Below are 20,306 nucleotides of genomic sequence, written 5' to 3'. Positions count from 1 at the left end.
TATGGTTTTTTAAGTGAATTTTATATTTATATATATATATATATATATATATATATATATATAATAGTTACAGGGACGTTCTAGTTAGGCTCAGATTTCACTAGTACAAAACCATTAAAATTCAGCAGTTCTAGTCACCAGAGTTAACTATAACTTATGCCCCCGCAATGCACTGCTTGTGACCTCACATATTACACCACTCATGATCTGGTCAGTGACCTCTCTGATGACGTCATCCACTGATTGAGTTTTTTCTAAAACTTTCTGATGCTAAGGTCCTACAAAAGTTAAATTAGTAGATTTTGTCTACTACTACTGAGTAATTCAATTTCTTAATATATATCATGTGAATGGCTATGACTGTGTATCCGTGTGTGAGTGGATGTCTGAGTGGCTGTATGAGTGTGAGTGGCTGGATGGGTGAATGTGTGTGTGGGTGAGTGAGCGGCTGTATGGGTGAGTGAGTGGGTGATTAACTGAGGGAGTGGCTGTATGGGTGAGTGCTTGTATGGATGTGTGAATAGATAAGTGGGTGTGTGAATGGCTGTGTTGAGAAGCTGTATGTGTGAGTGACGGTGTGGGAGTAGCTATATTGGTGAGTGGGTGTGTGAGTGGCTCTATGGAGGAGTGTGTGGCTGTGTGATGACTGGGTGAGTGAGTAGATGTATGGGTAAGTGAGTTGCTGTGTGAGTGGCTCTGTGGGTGAGTAAGTGGGTTTTGGAGTGTTCGTATGTGTGTCAGTGAGTGTGAGAGGCTGTGTGGTGGAGGGAGTGTGAGTAGTATTGTGCATAAAATCACCCGTGCTGTCACTGTCTATGTCATGAGTGATGTAATATGTGAGATCATAAGCAGTGCATTGTGGGTGCAAATGTTATAGTTAGCTCTGGTAACTATAACTGCTGAATTTCCCTGGTATTGTATGTCCCTGTAACCTTTTTTTTTCCCCAGTGAATTTCTAAGGGTTTTTTACACACTATTTCCTAAATCTAACGTCCATGTAAGGTGTGCACACGCCCTACTGTTTGCAGGGCCACAGCTGGAGCGCGCATCAAGAGAAAGACTTCCTGGGCGTTTTAAATCATTAACACTGAAGGAAGCATTCTCTTGGTGCGCGCCGTCATAGCAGCAGTACACCTGCTCTTCCATAGCTGTTCTGATGAAGGCCTCTGGAAGGGGAAAGTATGACTTCAGAGTCAGGCGGCTGGTACTAATGTCGTCTGCTGTCCTGCTGGTGTGAAGTATATTCTTCTGTAAATGCATTAAGCTCTTTAGAAGCCCTTTCAAACCCGATGCCTTGTAGGTTCTGCGACCTTATGACCAGATTGGTGACTTTGGAGCTGATGAACCAAGGTAGATACTCAGCAGCGCTCAACAGCCTGTGATTCTGGGCAGATAACTTAATCTTCCCAGGTTTACAAAAACAGTGCAACCTGTGCTCATGTAAAATGCTCATGTACATTTTTGGTAATTTTCCAATGCCTTGCCCTTTATAAAAAAGCAGATAAATGCACAACACAGTAAAATCAAAGCATTGACATAAAAGAGTAAAGACCAAATAGAGGCATGTTTAGTGGATGACGATTCAAAGTAAAACCTTCAAAAATCATAGCTTCCCGGCTTAACTTGTGTGATCTTAGGCCAATATTTAATTTTACCAAAACTCCTAATTCTTCATCGTTGCATATGAAAGCACTTTCAAAAATGTGAGTTCAGAATAGCAGTTGTACAAAAACCTGTTGTGTGCAATCTATTAGACAATTATGTTGCTCTTTAACAGTCTGGGCCACCTAAAGGTTTACATCACAACTGTCTTGCCTATAGTTCACTAGTGGTTTGTGTTTAAGAGCTTTGAGCCTCATTTACAATATTGTGACACACGGCAGCACAGCAAGTCTTCCTGCTGTGCGGTCTTGCATCAAAAGAAAAGGGCAGGAATGTGCCATATCTACAAGACGGAGTGCATTCCTGTTTTTTCCATGCGCCGATGCAGTCACCCTTGCGCCGTGGTGCGAGAGTGTCTGCGTTGTAGGGGTGATTGTTTTGTACAGGAAGGTGTCCCTTCCTGCATAAAAAACAATCACAAAAGGTGTTTTCCTCTTTCTATGTGGGCTGAAGAATGCAGCACACAGAGAAAAATGAACAACAATGAGAAATAAAGGTATTTCTCCTTGTTGCTCCTCCCTTACGCCTCCCCTGGGGAGACTTAGCAATGTTATTGTGTTTGTGAAAATTGCCCACACCTCATCCTAAAGCTTGAAACTGATCCTTCTTGGTAAATCAGACAATGCAACATAGCAATACCAAATGTGCTCAAGCTCATCTACTAGCTCATCTACTGATTACACTGACTATCTGCATGAACTCATATACCCACCATCACTAATGGTTTTACCTAACTAATACTAATTTTAATCCACCTGAAAGACACTAGAGTGGTCATGGAGACATGGAATTGTCTCCCTGAAAGAATTGGACTAAACCCTTTACAAAAATAACCACTGGATTCACCTCATACCTTGGCTCCCGAGCAAAGTGCAGATTAGCATAAAGCACTTCAACGCCTTGTTAGGACTAATAAGTGCTATATAAATGTAATTGCAATATAATACTCGATAAACGATCTGTTAACTTTCCGTAGTCACCACTCCTGGTCCTTCCATCCCATATCAACATATTAATAGATGTCAGCTGAAGGGCTAAGAGTCGGAATAGGGGTCAGCCCGAGGTGTAATCTTGTGTTAAATGGCGAGTGATCTCACTTCTGACAAATATCACTTATTCTGAAGCACATTTGTTTGGTTAGTGAGCTGTCACATGTCTTTGATGCACATAGCCTTGACTGCAGTCCACAGAGACCATTCACTTCCGCACACTGGGAAAGAAATTAGAGGGAACATTGCCTGTAACCTTTGGTTTTGTCAATTCCAATTTTTTTTATTTCCTAACTGTAACCTGTTGATGTTTAATTTCTGTGAAATGAGCATCGTGCTAGAATGAATCCTGCCCTGCGTATTTATCCAAGAAGAGGCCATAGTTTTGTGCAACACCTGTACCCAACTGAAGTACTTTCTACTGGCTAATTAGTAAGTGCTACCTCGGGTAAATATATAGTGCTTCTCCTACACTAGAGCTGCGTTGAGGACGCCGAGGAAATGTCTCTAGTGGCATTGTGTGCCTGTAACTTTGCCAACTTTGCCCCCTCCCCCCCCCGCATTTGTTTTTCATTTGCCCTGGAGAGGTGGCGGGCCCCAGGGCTTTCATAAGCCCTTGGATGATGGCACTGTGCGGGGGACCCCCTCTATATATTTCATCATGCCCCTGGAACCTGGCCCACCTGGGGGGGCGAAACATTTTTTTTTTCTCCAGCAGGAGCCCATTACCACATCTAGGGGGTCAGGGTATTCCTACCCTGCCCCCGTTTCTTTTCTTCTTTTTTTTTTTTTTTTTTAAATTGTGTGGGACTCGGCTGAGGATGGTTGAAGTGTTGGCAGCTAATCCGATTACAGCACAGGGACTGTCGGATCCTCAGAGGAGCAGTGTCCCTACATATACAAATTTGTTTTTACCTTAATATTTCCAAAACTACTGAACGGATGTATGACAATTTACAAAAAGGTTTCTTTCTGGACCAACCGCTACCTTTCTCCCAAATTTGGTGTAATTGAGTTCATCAGTTTGGGTTGCAGTTGCGGCTAAAATCTCCAAGGAAACGAACATGGGGAAAACGTGTTTTAGGACCACCCCCTCTTTTTCTCACCCCCTGCTTGAAGTATCACCACAAAACTTTCAAGACAGCAAAGGCATTGACAAAACAAAAAGCGTTCTTCCTATGGAAACTAGGTCCTAACTATATCTACCTACTGGCAACCACCAGTAGGGTATGGATATATATATATATCGCTTTATCTCCGTGTGCAGCCTCTATCGCTTCTGCCCAGAAACGGAGTGCGGACCACAAGGTTGGTGCAGCTATTCTATTTTATTCAGCTTCAATAACTCCAACAGCATGACTCGTTTCGATCCTCAAAGGGATCTTTATCACATGACGCGCATGCACAACAGGAGGTACCTTTAAATGTCATTTTTTTAAATTTTCTTAGTGACATGCAAGCAGTATTGTTGAACATAGACCAAATACTTAAAACTTTTTTTGCCATGTAAATTGATGAATGTGTGGTATCTATAATAGGGTACAAAGAAGGTAATTATTGTACATTTATAATGATGTTGCTGAACATTAAGCAAATAAACTCTTGCGGAACACATTCGGTTGTAAGCAAACAAATTATAGAAAATCCATTTTCATAAAAAATGTTTTGTTTTAATCTCATAATAATTAAGATTAAAAACAATAAATATTACAGATTTCTTTTATTTTTTTTAAAGGACAACGTCCAGGTTTAAATACCTTTGGCATTTTCTGTTTCCATAGGGGAACAAAGTGCGAGTGCTTCCATAGTTTTAAGAAATGTATTAGGCTATTTTGTCAACAAAATTAACTGGTTGCATGTTGATAGTGTTAAGTGCAATAATAAGAAAAGTGCTAAGTGCTAAAACTACTGCTGTTGTGTAATCCGAAAATATCAGTACCTAAAACCATATGTGCATAAAAATAGAAAAATATTAAAGGATACGGCATGGGAAAGGGGCAGTGTTAGAACCTAATGTTCCTCATCAGTGTACTGTTATCTTTCCTTTATGTTGATGACAGTATATTCCTGTATAAACTCTTCATGATGTAATGGGTAAACTATCTAGCAGCATTCTAAAGACAGGTATATAAATCTTCTGTTTGATTGAAACCATTTGGATACTTAGTATCAAGATTTAAAATGTATCTAGTCTCCAGCTGTCTAAGAGCTCTAACTCTATCTCCTCCTCTCTTTTTGATCGGAATGCTGTCAATTATAAAGTACTTCAGTAGGGTAGAGTCTGACTTGTGCCCATCTTCAAAATGTCGTGCAACGGCATACGCCTGGTCAAGATTCTTAATTGCTCTTATGTGCTGGAGCACCCTCTTGTGTCCCTGTAGTATAGTACTACCCACATATCTAAGTCCACAAGGGCACTCCAGCTCATAAATGGCATGATCCGTTTTGCAAGACAGATGCTTAGTAATCGGGATTTCTACAGGATTAAATGGTGTTTTAAATGCGGTGGTATTGATGCCATGTTGGCATGCCTTGCAAGATTTAAATCTGTACAATCCCCTACGTTGACTAAGCCATGTCCCTTTGGCTGAGCTCTCTAAGTCATTTCTAACCAGAGAGTCCCTCATAGAGGGTGCCCTGCTGAATGTAATGACAGCCTTTTTCGGGAGTAGATGACCAATAGTTGAATCTCCCAATACTATTGGCCAATTTCTGTTGATCAAGTTTTTCATGAGTCTTCCCTGTTTACTGAAACTGAAGATTAATCTGAATGTATCATCAATCTGTTTTGGTCTTTCTTTGGTATTGAAAAGGGTTTCCCTACTCAAATCATTGCTTTTTTTTTTATTGCAATCTCAATGCAATTGAGTGAGTACCCCCTTTCCAAAAATCTATTTTTGCTGGCCGTCTGAGCTGGTTTCAAATCATTTGGGTTACTGCATATGCGTTTGAGCCGCAGCATCTCCCCAAAGGTTATATTTTGTATAAGATGCTTTGGTTGGGCGCTACTGGCGTGCAGTATCGAGTTGCCAGACGTCTGTTTTCTATGCAGTGTAGTGTAGACCTGCCCATCTTTTATGTTTATCTGTACATCCAAGAAATTTACTGATGTCGAGCTAATGTCTGCTGTAAAATGGAGGTTTAAATGGTTAAGGTTCAAGTTTTTTACGAACGATTCCGCATCATTTGTATTACCTCTCCAAATCACAAACAGGTCATCTATATATCTGACCCATTTTACAACATTGTTAGTCATTTGTACATTGTATTCTTTGTTGAGGACCAGTTCCTCCCACCAGCCCATATGCATACATGAATAGCTAGGGTAGAAACTGGCCCCTATCGCGACACCGCGTTGTTGTTGGTACAGGGAGTTTTCAAATAAAACACATTGTTGTTGAGGCAAAACTCGACCGTGTTGACCAGCATAGTATTGTGATATTCAAATTCTGGTCCCCTGCGTGTTAGATAATGTCTCAGGGCCCTTAATCCGTCTTGATGTTTAATGGATGTGTATTAGGATGTTACATCGAGTGTTATTAGTAGGTAATCCTTTTGCCAAACAATGTCTTGAATTTTGGAAAGAAAATCCCCTGTGTCCCGAATGTATGAGGGCAATTCTTGTACTTGACTGGAGGAAAAAGTTCACATATCGTGAGGTTTTTCTACAAGGCTATTACGGGCTGATATAATGGGTCTGCCTGGAGGTTTCAAGGGATTTTTGTGCACTTTAGGTATAAAATACATTACAGGTGACACGGGGTTGTCATTCCGCATGTATTTGTATTCATCTTGGGTTAATAACCTTGCATTTTTCCAAGCTATAAGCTTCATTCCATAGATGTTATACATATTTTTCAATGTTTGATAGTCACATCGTAAGTAGCACTCTCTATCCTTTAGTTGAGACATGGCCTCCTCAATGTAATCCTTTCTGTTCCACAGTACAATATTGCCCCCTTTGTCGGAATTTCGGATGATGATCTCTTTATTTTTGTTGAGTTTACTCATCAGTTGGTGATATTGCAATGTCTTGGTGTCACTCTTTGCTTTTGTTTTGTTATTCACAGCATAATTTAATTTTTTTAAACCGCTTATAACTTGTTCATTGAATATATCAATTGAATCCCGAAGGGTGATTTGGTTGAATGTTGAACGAGGTCTGAAGGGAGTACAGATTTTCATAGGGGATGATTCAATGTTATCTTGCGACAAGGTATTGTTTTCATTAGCTAGAGCATGTAATATTTGCAGCGTTGACCTATCCGTAGGTGTAAGGTCTGAAGATGGAAAGCATACAGGTTGTGTTCCCAAAACCTGTTTTATTGTGTTGTTTTGCCCCGTTAGAAGAAAATGTTTCTTAAGTTTTAATTTACAGATACTTTTGAATAGATCCATTCTCGTGGTTGCGTAATTGGATGAACTTTCAGGGCAGTATGATAGACCGAGCGCTAGGAGTTGTTTTTCTGCTTCGTTGAGGGTAACTTTGGACAAATTGATAATGGTTTTACTATTGTACATCTGTGTCTCACTAATCGTCTCCAATTGCACCTTGGTTGTCTCTTTTGTGGCTGTTTCTGCTGCTGTGCGTCGTTGTTTGGATTGCCTTCTCTCCTTTTGTTTGCTTGTTGAATTCCTGCTGGTATGTTCCTGTTTCTTGGGCGCAGAGTGTCTCTACGCTCGAGGCATAAAAAATCTACCTCGTCTGCCAGAAATATTGGCTGGTGCTTGTGACATTGCCTGTGCTCAGAATTCCAGTTCTGTGTCGCTTTCTCGGCCTGAACTGATACTGGAGATAGATGCTGCCTCGGTTAGCCTTTCAGGTTCTGCTTGGGCAGTTGCAGGCCTCTGTGACGTGCTGCCATATTTTGATATTTTCAGTTTATCATACTTTTTGGCGAAAGTAAAGACACAACCGCATTCGTAATCCATGCGGTCATGGTGGAATTTGTATGCCTTCCTTTCCCTGATTTTGTCTTCGTCTTTTTTTAGACGTTTCAACATTTCTTCTTTTAATTTTTTGAGTTCATCTTGCTGCCCCATTGAATTGAATTCAGCATTCAAATCATCTATTTCAGTTTGAATTTTGGCGCGGTCAGTTTCAGCATATTTAGCAAGTATGACCATCAGTCTCATGGAAGATTCTAAGTTGGTTTCTGCCCATTCTTTCATCATTTGTTTGTCAGGTTTTTCATAGCTGGGTGCCAGTAGGATTCGTAGCCCCCGTGGGACTCTTTTAACATCTAAATACCACTGAAGGGATTTTCTCTCCCACCACTTGCTTTGTTCGCTTCTCATCAGTCTCTCTAGTTGTCCTATTTTGTCACGGAGGCTGATGTTTCACGTATCGGGTGGTGCATTGTGGGTATTGGAGTCCTGTATTGGCGTTTTACTGTCATCAAACATATCTGCCGCCGCTTCCTCTCTCTCTCTCTCTCTCAGCGCGTCCGCTGACATGGTGTTATTGGCGAGCTGGATTATAAATCTGTTGTGGTGTAAAGAGCAATGTCGGGCAAGCGGTATGAACAGTTTCCCCACTTCCTTCGTGCTCTAATGCAGACCTCCGTACCCAGCACTGAAGCAATTAAATCCCGCACTCCCACCCGGTAATGGCGCCCGGCGGGACCTCCGACTCTTGTTCGCTTACCTTTCTGGTGGTTGCGGGTTATTCGTTGCAGGCTCGCTGGGGGGCTTGGCCGCCGAAAATCCTCCCGGATTATTTTCTTTTTGACTTGAGCCCAAGTCCTGGAACCTTTGTTGGCGCCCTCTGCCCAAAGCCGAAGGGGGTCCGCGTATGACCGGAGGATTCCAAACCGGTTACATTTTATGATGCTTTATCTCCGTGTGCAGCCTCTATCGCTTCTGCCCAGATACGGAGCGCTTACCACAAGGTTGGTGCAGCTATTCTATTTTATTCAGCTTCAATAACTACAACAGCATGACGCGTTTCGATCCTCAAAGGAATCTTGATCACATGACGCGCATGCACAACGGGAGGTACCTTTAAATGTCATTTTTTAAAATTTTGCAAGCAGTATTGTTGAACATGGACATAGACAAAATACTTAAAACTTTTTTTGCCATGTAAATTGATGAATGTGTGGTACCTATAATAGGGTACAAAGAAGGTAATTATTGTACATTCATAATGATGTTGCTGAATATTAAGCAAATAAACTCCTGCGGAACACATTAGGTTGTAAGCAAACAAATTATGGAAAATCCATTTTCATAAAAAAACAGTTTTGTTTTAAAAATCTCATCATAATAAATAAGATAAAAACAATAAATATTAGTTTTTTTTTTTTTTTTTTTTTTTTTTTTTTTATAAAGGACAATATATATACATAACATTAGCTAAGGCTTGATCACCACCTTGTGGCCTGCATAACCCCCTCCCCAATCTGTCTCTCTGCTGGGAATGCAGCGGACTTTGCTGCCTGACAGAAACAGGTGCATTATTTCAGACTTCAAATGCGACTAAGAAAGGAGAGCATAACTTTCACTTAGGCTTTGCAGGAGGACCTGACCTTTGTCCCAAAAAACCGGGACATGTATTTAAAATTAACAAAAGCATCGGACCTTCGGGACGGTCGGGATATTCAGAACATCTGGTCACCCTATCCCTGGGCGATTGGTCTTTCTGGAGCCAGGAAATGCAGACCTCATCTTTTCCATATTCATATAAAAATAAATCTCCAGACTGCATCCGCCATGCCCAATGGTTCGCCTAGTTCTCTCATATAAGACCTACTCATCCAGATGTAGAGTATCAAGTTCATGAGGAGCCGTATGAGAATGTAGGATGCCTTTTGCTGTTAATCATTAATTTAAACATTTTTCGTAGTTAATATTTCCCTTATGAACATCAAACAATGTATGTTAAAAATGCCTCAAATCGTGTACTATTACGACGTTAGGAAGGTAACCTTTCCCTGAATTTAGACTCGTGTGTAAATCTCAGAAAAGCAGATTTCCTTGACACCCAATGTCTGTTTATTTTTCAATGCCAAAGTATGTTTGGTATGCAGTGAAAAGCTATTGCGTGTGGCTGCGCAGTTGGCTGGGAGTATACTTTGCTTCCAGACAAGCTCACTACTGTACATGACGGGAGGAATCTGGGGAAAGTTTATGGCTCAGCCATATTCAGAAAATCTTGTAACCTCAAACGTTGTTGACAATGTCTCTTTATCCCAGTGTTTCACTATTTGTGATTGTTGTGTGCCACAAACATTTTGCTAATCCGCATAACAGGCTCCTTGTTTAATTCAGGTTTTTGTCTGCAATTTATTTATTATTATTTTTTTCCTAACCTTCTTAAATTCACACATGGCTTTCAGAGTTTTAAAAAAAGTAGCGAAAATTAGACACCAGTTTTATAAAACAGTCCATATTAATGCTAAATAATTTGTATGTTTTGTTTGCTAATTCGACCTGTTTTAGAAAGTAGAGCTAATGTTTATTTCAGAGTAGCAAACTATCTTATCCTTTTCAGAATAAACCAATCACCCGCTTTCCGGCGCTGCCCATAGGTTCAAAGTACTGTGCAAATTCTGTGTATCATTACAAACCCCTTCATTTGAAGATAAAGAAAACATTATAGTTTGTTTTTTCCGTTCTAGAAAGATATGTTGACAGTAAATGTTTATTTAAACCGAATAAACTTTGAAATTGGAAGGAAATTATGGCAATCTGGCCTATGAAAATGTTGTGGGATAAGTAATCGCTGCCGCCTCTGGTGCAGGAAACCAGGGTTCGAGCCTCGAGGTCGCGTCCACATCCTGTGATTCTGGGCAAATCACTTAATCTCCCCGTGCCTGAATGTGTAATGTAAATACTGTGCTATGTAAAGCGCTCCAATACCTTCGGGTCGAGTTCGCGCTATATAAATATGCAACAAAAAAAAAGTAGGTTTGCAAGAGGATTTATTCACCTTCATGCAGGCAGGTTAAAGTAGAAGCATGCATACAAAGACACCACTAAGAGTCGATGTTAGCAGGACCTTAACCCCAGGTCTATCTGCCAAGTGACTACTCCACCGAACCTCCATTCTGCAGGGTTTCATGACGTCACACATCTCCCCCTTTCACAAGGAAACAAATAGAAAAAATATGCAGTTTGTGAGATGCTTTGGGAAATGATCCCAAAATGACATGGAACTGGAAAAACAAACAAAAAGAAAATCTAGATGCTTGACGATACCTTCGAAAAGGATCTCAAAACCACACAGATGAGGACAACCAAACTCCAAAAACAATTCGCATTACAAACTAAAATCACATAAAATGGCCGACACACACTCCCACATCAACAAACTCCTACATGCATAGTGACACCCATAATACTCCAGACCCACCGAGCCAGCTGGCTAGACCAAACTGATGAACAATTGAGCAGGAGAATGTCCATAAAGTTAGGAGGAAAGAAGAAACAACTGTGCTAACAGAATAAAGCCTGACGACAAAATAAATGGCAGTCTTGCATATATTAAAAAAGCTTACATACGCACAAGCATGAGACGTCATTCCTTTTTGACTTCATATCCAAACAGGGCTTCTCTGATTATTCCCAAGAGTGAATTTAGCCCCCAAAAAACTACCAACCTGGGCATCTCAACTTCACACATTTAAAAAATGGAAAATAAGAGTTTTCGAACCTGTGCAGCAGAACGTGGTGCACCTCACCCTTAACGTTGTAAAGGGTGAAATCACATGTAACGTTGAGAACAGGGTGTGACTAGACTCCCGGAACTGTAAACCCGGTAAAAACAATTACAGCATTGAAAACAGGATGCCCATTTACCCTTACAATCTTAAACATGGTAAAAACTTGTGCAACTTTGAAAATAAGGAGAGCTAAACCCTTGCAACCTCAATCATAAACCGGCTAATAACACTTGCAACACTGAAAACAGAGTGCCACTAGACCCTTGCAAGTGTTAGCAGGGTGCCCCTTCTGCAACTGGAAATAAGGCAAACCCTTGTAACGTATACTACAAGTAGAGGGTAAAGTCCTACCCACTCTTACCCCTCAGTTTATGGTGCCCACTGATAAATGACATAAGTCTATAGAAATTCAGGGTACCTCAGATAAATCAACTTAAAACTTAGAGGGTGACTATCAAACCATAAACTGTAATAAATCAAAAGTAGCTGTGAAAAATGGATATACTCTTACAAGTAAAAAACTAGAATATAAATTGCATGTAACGCACACTTCTTCCAAAACATAATACATGAACTGTTGAAGCATGCAATGTCCCTGGAAAGGGGAATGGATTATGTGTGGGATGGGGGGGGGGGGGGTTGTGTTGTTTTTTTTTTTTTTTTTTTTTATAGGTTTGCCCTTCTAAAATGTTTGCCTTCTTAACTAAGTCACCCCAAAAATGTCATGAAGTGTCATCTTCTGGATAAATCAATATTTAAATTTTGGCTTGTTCGCACAACAAATTGCTAATAGGATGGCCCGTATGTTATAATACCAACTGCACAATCCCCATTTCACAGTCCTCTTTAAAATAAAACTGATTTGTTCACCATAGGGCTGTTGTTGATGGATTTATGTAAATGTCACTGTTATTTTCTAAATATCTACTGGTCAAGAAAATGAATTAACACAGCAAAATCCGAGAAAGACGGAGGTCTCATTCTGAGGAACATTTATATAGTCCTGGCAGTTCCATGACAGAGCTGCGGAAGTTCTCAAACGCACCGATGTCAAATTGATCAGCAATTAATACAAGTTACAGTTGGAAGCAACAGTGAAATTCATGGACCTGCTGATTGTCACTCAGTGAATCACACTGCCTCCTTTATTTATTTACCCTAATATGATCTGAGGAGACAGCTGGAGCTGATAACACCCACAAATGTATCCATTGCACTGCAAGGTGAGCCCCGACCTTAAATCTGCACTTCAATCTAGTGGAACTTCCTGCAGTCGGCATCAAAGACAGTCCTGCATCGAGAACAAGGTGGCCTCGCATGCAGAAAAAAAAGCTCCCACCTTTTTGTTTTTCCAGAAAGTGCACACTGAGGAATGAAAAAAAAACTTTTTTAACAGCTGCTCCAGTGGGCAGTGCTAAATGTTCAAACACCCCTGAACAATGACCCAGTTAGCCACTGAGGGAAGCAGAGAGCATAGGATGTTGAATTGCTGAACCCTGCAGTTAAATCGCACTGCTTAGCAAGTGAGAAAATGAGTGGTAACCACCCCCACCCACTACGCCGGACACACACTCGACCCCGTCTTCTCATCCAGCAAGGACATCGCCTTCAGCCACGCCACCGGACTCCACTGGACGGACCACAGCTGCGTCCACTTCAGCTTCAGAAGGACCACGACCCACCAGCAACAGGTTGCACGCAGAAGCTGGAACAAGATCACAGCCGACCAGATCGCGACCGCCCTGAGCAAGAACCCACCCACCAGCGCAACAAACCCCAGCCAAGCGGCCACCAACCTCACGAAGTGGATCAGCGACTGCGCAGACGACCTCGCCCCCCTGAAGACCCCGCCTAGCAGACCCGGTAGCAAGAGAGCCCCATGGTACACCGACTAACTCAAGAGCTCCAAGAAGAACTGCCGAGCCCTCGAGAGAACCTGGCGCAGAGACCCAACACCGGACAACATGACTGCCCTCAAGCACCCGTAAACACCACCAACTCATCCGCACCACCAAGAAAACCGCATTCAAGGAACGACTGGACAACAACGCACACAACAGCAAGGAACTCTTCAACATCGTTAAAGAGCTCTCCAACCCCAAGGCCGGAAACAACGACATCACCCCTTCGCAAGACCTCTGCAACTCCCTCGCCTCCTACTTCCACAACAAGATCGCGAACATACACAACAGCTTCAGCTCCCAACCGACGCACGCCACGACCGAACCACCGCCCCCCACCACCACCCTCCGCGCCTGGACCCCGATCTGCACTGAAGACACCGTCCGCACAATGAACTCCATCCACTCCGGATCTCCTACCGACCCCTGCCCTCACCACGTCTTCAACAAGGCCGACGCTGTCATCGCACCCCACCTGCGGGACATCATCAACACCTCCCTCGACACCGCTACCTTCCCGGAGAGCTGGAAGCACGCCGAACTCAGCGCTCTACTAAAGAAGCCATCAGCCGACCCCACCGACCTCAAGAACTACCGCCCCATCTCGCTGCTCCCGTTTCCTGCAAAAGTCATCGAGAAGACCGTCAACAAGCAGCTGGCCGCCTTCCTCGAGACGAACGGATCCCTCGACCTCTCGCAGTCTGGCTTCCGGGCCAACCACAGCACCGAGACCGCCCTGATCGCAGCCACCGATGACATCCGAGCTCTGCTTGACAACGGAGAAACAGCGGCCCTCATCCTCCTAGACCTCTCCGCGGCCTTCGACACTGTCTGCCACCGTACACTAGTACAGCGACTCAGCAACGTCAGAATCCAGGAGAAGGCACTGGAGTGGATCATCTCATTCCTCGCCGGCAGGACACAGAGAGTCCGCCTCCCCCCGTTCAGATCTGAAGCCACCGAAGTCATCTGCGGCGTTCCTCAAGGCTCCTCGCTCAGCCCTACCCTCTTCAACGTGTACATGAGCCCCCTCGCATACATCGCACGCCAGCACAACCTCAACATCATCTCCTACGCCGACGACACCCAGCTGATTCTCTCCCTCACCAACGACCCCGCCACCGCCAGAGCCAACCTCCACGAAGGGATGAAAGAGGTAGCCGAATGGATGAAGAACAGCCGCCTGAAACTGAATTCGGACAAGACGGAAGTCCTCATCCTGGGAGCCTCACCCTCCGCCTGGGACGACTCCTGGTGGCCCCCCGCCCTAGGCAACGCACCCAAACCAACAGACCACGCACGCAACCTGGGCTTCATCCTGGACTCCTCCCTCTCCATGACCAGACAAGTCAACGCTGTCTCCTCGTCGTGCTTCAACATCCTGCGCATGCTACGAAAGATCTTCCGGTGGATCCCCACCGAGACCAGGAAGACGGTCACCCAGGCCCTCGTCACCAGCCGTCTGGACTACGGCAACTCCCTCTACGCCGGCACCACCGCCAAACTCCAGAAAAGACTTCAGCGGATCCAGAACGCCTCAGCACGACTCATCCTGGACATCCCCCGCCGCAGCCACATCTCCGGACACCTGAGAGACCTGCACTGGCTCCCGGTCAACAAAAGAATCACCTTCCGACTCCTCTCCCACGCACACAAAGCCCTACACAACCAAGCACCAGGATACCTCAACAGCCGCCTCAACTTCTACGCTCCCAAACGCCAGCTTCGATCGACCGGCCACGCCCTCGCCACCGTCCCCCGCATCCGAAGAGCCACCACAGGGGGACGATCCTTCTCCTACCTCGCCGCCAAGACATGGAACTCCCTCCCGACCCACCTCCGCCTGACCCAGGACCACCTCGCCTTCAGGAAGCAACTCAAGACCTGGCTGTTCGAGCAGTAGCGGACCCCCCTCCCCTAGCGCCTTGAGACCCTCTGGGTGAGTAGTGCGCTATATAAATGCTTTGATTGATTGATTGATCATAACGAGGCTATCTTGTTTTAGGTTAAGGCCTAAAATAACTAATACAACTCTACAGAAAGGAAAACGGCCCTCATCATTGTAAACACTGATAAACATCTGCACAACCACAAACTGAAATGACATTCAAAGAAAGGGTAACGCGACAGAAAATGTGTCATTTTTATTTCTTTTTTAAGGGACCAACACAATGCAACTTTGGTCTACAGAGTAGCAGCAAGAAAGACTGGTCTAAGATTATCCTGTTTGAGTTTTGCTTTAGGGATGTCACTGAAACAAAAGTGTTTCTTCTTCCATTTGTTTCCTCCAGTGCTGTGTGCTTGGGTAAGAAGCATGTTTTACGTCTTATCTAATTATTTTGTATACTGAAGAGAATCTAGGAATATTTAAATCAAATTAGATTTGTTTATCAGTTTTCAATTCTTTCACTGATTAGTGAAATAACCGGTCCATAAGAATCTTAGCCAATATGTACTGTCCCATTTACCCACACATTTACCCACAGACACATGATGGGTAAAACCCTTTGGTACATCAATCCCCTATTCTAACAAGTCAGTATTTATAGCAGGTTGACGCCAAAGGCTTTAAACCTTGCATACAAGGAATAGTGACCGGTACCTGTGAAAAGAGTGCTGTCGCTGGGTACATGAGAGAGTGGTGAAATGACAAGACTTCCCACATACCATCGAAAATTCATAGGTGCAAGGTGTTCCATTGCTGTGTAATAAATACCTTCTGCTAATCCTGGCTTATACCCAATTGCACTTTACTGCTGAGTTTTTTTTAAGTCCATAGTTACAATGTTCACAACCTCATTGCAAGTCCTGGAATACAGTGCAATGTATTTTCAAAAGTCAGAACTGAATTAAATTTTGATATTTGATATGGGGCACTTAGCAGCTATGAATGCCCACACAACAGCAGCACCACCGTAATATAGTCACGCAAAGCATGCAGAAAAGAAGTGGTGAACATGCTTAAAGCTTCAAGTTGCAGGGCTACAAAATAATCTGATGTAATGTACATTTTTACATGTTTCAGAAGTTACTATACAGTTGGCAGGGTTGACCACCCCTACAATGTCCTAATATTCAGTATGGAGTAGGTGCATGACCTGCAACCATGTTTAGTAATTTGTGTATTAAAACATTTGAATACTGCATGCTTACTTTTTGTTAATCCATTAGTTATCCTATGCCTGACAGAGAGAGTGAGCGAAGTAATGAGATGGGAGAGAGGGTAGTGATTGTGGGTTAGGGTGCAATACAGACTTTCTATTCTTAAAACAGTCAAACATAAATTTATTAGGCACACTGCCATTCAGAGGACACTAACTTAACATGCGTTACTTCTCCTTTAACTTAAATATGTGGTTTATAACAATCAATGCAAAAAAACTATTCTGTAAACCCTGAAACAACACAGTTTTTGTTCATTTTGTAGTTAAGACAGCTGAATAAACACTAATAAGCACTGATTTAGAAAAAAAATAGTTTGGAAAACACTGGCAGAACTCTAATGAAATCCACAAAAAATAAACACTGACAACAGAATAGCCTGCTCATAGCCATCCAGAAAGAAACCGATACATGCTTCTCAATTTTTAAAATACAGTTCTGCTTGAAAGGCTACTTGCAACCCCAGAGATGGCAGGCTGCTGCGGCCACCGCAGTGCCACTTGTTATCCTCGACGTTGTAAGCTGCCTCTGCTATTTCAGCATCCCTTATGATCCAGAGCGTAAATCAGTAACATTTCTCTACTTCCAATAGCTTCTTTTTTGTGCGGTCCTAATTAACTTCTATACAGCTTGCCACAAAACTTCCTTTTATCTTGGGCACATTGGTTGCTCTTACAATCCACTCGCTGAATTAATTTCCTGGTTAAGGCCTTAGTGAGTATAGTACCTCTGGATACTTAAGAGAAAGAACTTAAATTTCTGGACATACAAAATCAGTGGAACAAGAAAAGGTAGTGTTCCGTTAAGAGTCCTCTTTATACACTACTAGTGTTGCTTCACCGAGCTACCAGATGGGAAGGCACTGGTGGGGTCTCACAGTTCATTGAAAGCCCACGCCACCATCCGTTTTTGCAGGAAGTAGTGCCCATCTTTAATGCAGACTATTTCAGGTCCTTTATCTAAGAGTACTGGTTCTTTAACACTTGTTGTCATTGTTGTTGCACAGATAAGTGGCGTGTGCTGCAGGAACACAAGCAGACAACTTGTTTGGATACATTCAGCTACAGGCAGGCTTGCACAAATATGGATGCACATATTTAAATAAAAAAATCCCTCCAGGAGCAGATGTAACCCAGTCCAGGTCTAACTGTCTAGTGACACCTCCACGGAACCCCAATCCCATCATGACATCATGGGACAACTGCATGGTAGGAGACCACAGTAACATTTCTAGAAAAAAAATTGTGGAGGTTAGAACAGTATCACAACCCTCAAATATACAGCCTAACACCTGGTTTGGGGCAGCGGAGGGAATTATGGGGGGGAAGAGTATAGATACTGCATTTAGTGTACACTTCCTTGTGTTGCCTTTAAATTAAACGTTTGAGGGTTGAACTCACTTTGAATACTCATTATATTGGTGCATTTACTAATCCATTACCCCTCCCACCCTTTTCATATTTCTGGAATATCACTCGTTAAATTTAGGAATATTTTTAGTTTCTGTGATATCCGAGCCAGGTTAATGTTTGTAAGTGTTCAGCACTTACCCAAAGACAAGGGATCTTCAACAGTACCTGTTCTCACACTCTCCGTGGGAGTATCACACAAGGCCATGCCCCTAGACTGGTGCTGCGGTGGTCTTAAACTGTTAAGGCGTACGACGGAGGTTTGCTCCTATGAGCGTGTAATATCAAATGTAGACCCGAAATTATTGCATTTTGTGCCTAAAACAAAATTGTGCTAGCTTGAGCAACCTAGTTAAAGTTTCCATCTTGAAAACTGCAGTTGTTCCTGTCTGTAGCCATTATTACCCATGATACATTTGTCATGACCATTCCAGCAATTTTCGATAGTGGAACTGATCAGCACATATATAGCTACAATATTCCCCTGGCAGCAGTCGTGGAAAATCTGCACTTTCTCTGAGCTGAAATAGTCAGTTTTGCCAATTGACAGCAATTATATATGACATATAGATAAGCATATTATACTACAGTTTGAGGAAACTGCAGTCAAACCAAAGAGTCGTCACTTTACAGAAATCCTAAATTGGATAACCCAACCTATAATGAAAGCAGGAAATTCCAGGAAACGTGATATACTCGCATTGAACTCCCTGCTAAATAACCACTGAAGTTGCTGCTTATAAATATTGTTGAAGTTGTGGAGCCATTTATCATGCTATAAAATATTGGTAATTAGGGGGAAATTAGTGAATTATCCTTTGTAACTAGTATTTGTTTTACCTTTAACAGATGTACCTTCTTAAGACAATATGGCACGTTGTGCTGCTCTACTTGTTGCTGCAATATTTTTCATTTTTATTAAATTACCTTTATTTAATGACTCGCTGTACCATCAATATCTAAAACTCGGTACAAATGTTCTAAAAAGAATAAAATAACCAAAGGTGTGTGTTCGTATGTATTCATCCTTTTCTCAGTACAATTTGAGAACATGCACAAAAAGATTAGTCATGAAAAGCTATCGCTTTGTGTTTTTTGATCTCAGTCATGTTCGTATTTCTTTCCTTAGATTTCCTGACAATGACCGGAAGGAATCTGAATCGTAGTTTCCTAATACAGGAATCAATTCAGCCTCCTGTGGTCAGTCACAGCTATCCATTTGGAAATGGTACGAACTCAGACAATGATACTTTGGAAGATGATAACGAATTATATGAGCTGCGCCCAAGAGGAAAAGAGAAAATCAGGCGAAATACGTCTAGAGACCGACTGGACGACATTGTGTTCGTAACAAAGGAAATACAAGAAGGCGATACGTTAAATGCAGTTGCTCTGCAATATAGTTGTTCTGTAAGTTCTCTTTGTGTTTGTCACATAAATAACGAGCTTTAAAATATGTTGTTATATTTAGTTTGAATATTAATAACGTCTAGTAGAATAGTTATTTTTACACAGTTCTCTGTTTTCTCTTCACATGTATGAATATGACCATGCACTACATTCACTGGAAAACTCTGTTACTATCAAGTGCTAAAATTGTCATCAATAACTGCAGTGCTTTGACCACATCTAAGTTGCTTAACAGCCTGTAGAGGGAGGATAGAGCGTCCGTGAGAAGGATGCTTCAGTACAAATAAAGATGATGTGTGGACAATGAACTTGACAGCAGGATTCAGAGTGCCAGTGGAGCTATGTTGTCTAATGGAGGGTGTGCTAGTGTGAGAAGCGTCGTACTTTAAAGTCCTCTTTTCGATCTCTGTCGTTCCCGGCCCTCCTTGCTCCATCACACCTGTACTTCACATCAGCCATTGTAGGAATGGACTGGCAAGGGGTTACCGGGTTCTAATAATATTCCTGACCTTCAGATGATGATGATGATACTTTATCCTCATTGCCATTGACCCATATTGTCCTTCTATATCACTGTCTTCCTTCCATTTCCAAAGCCTGATGTTTGTCATGACTCTGTTTAATAGCTTTAAAAAAAAAAAATACAACTTACCACAATGCAACCTATTGTAGCAACCAGCGTTCAGGCACATTACAACGTTGGAAGCTGTGTGTTATACATTCAGTCGACTTTACTGCACATAGCAGCAGATGGGGCATAATGTACAGAGCTTTGAGAGCCATCCTCTTCCCGCTGGATCTTTGATCATTTGTGTAAATAGGGAGAACTCGGCTGGTTCATCTGGGAATGCCTGCCAACAGGCCCTTACCACTCGCCTCAATCTGTAATAGTCAAATATATCTATGGGGCTTAACTTTCTTTCCTTAAATAGTTCTAGGATAGAAACATTTTGAGCAATGTATAGTTGGTCGATTTTTGAGGGGGCATGCTATTGCCAGTCTAAGCTTAACCCCTCTTTCTAATGTGGGGGGATGGGGAAGTGCAGTGTTAGTGGGTACGGCCATTTCCTGAGTTTAAACTGTAGTCGCCTGTTTGGTTGAACCACC

The 20,306-nt window shown here is 42.5% G+C and overlaps 1 protein-coding gene across 7 annotated transcripts in view; it reads left to right on the top strand.

Annotated features, from left to right (window-relative positions):
• Positions 1-20,306, top strand: part of LYSMD3 (LysM domain containing 3) — a 117,472-nt gene that overhangs the window by 76,699 nt on the left and 20,467 nt on the right. For all 7 annotated transcript variants that reach the window (XM_085632461.1, XM_085632465.1, XM_085632464.1 and 4 more), the window contains one exon: positions 18,919-19,199. In XM_085632461.1, coding sequence (XP_085488587.1) covers positions 18,930-19,199 — 270 coding nt within the window. In that variant the 5' untranslated portion in view covers positions 18,919-18,929. The remainder of the gene's footprint in view (positions 1-18,918; positions 19,200-20,306) is intronic.

Source organism: Triturus cristatus, chromosome 2_1, assembly GCF_964204655.1.
Source record: "Triturus cristatus chromosome 2_1, aTriCri1.1, whole genome shotgun sequence".
Taxonomy (NCBI): Eukaryota; Metazoa; Chordata; class Amphibia; order Caudata; family Salamandridae; genus Triturus; species Triturus cristatus.
The sequence above is the reverse complement of the archived record's forward strand: the minus strand, read 5'-3'. Positions and strand labels throughout refer to the sequence as shown.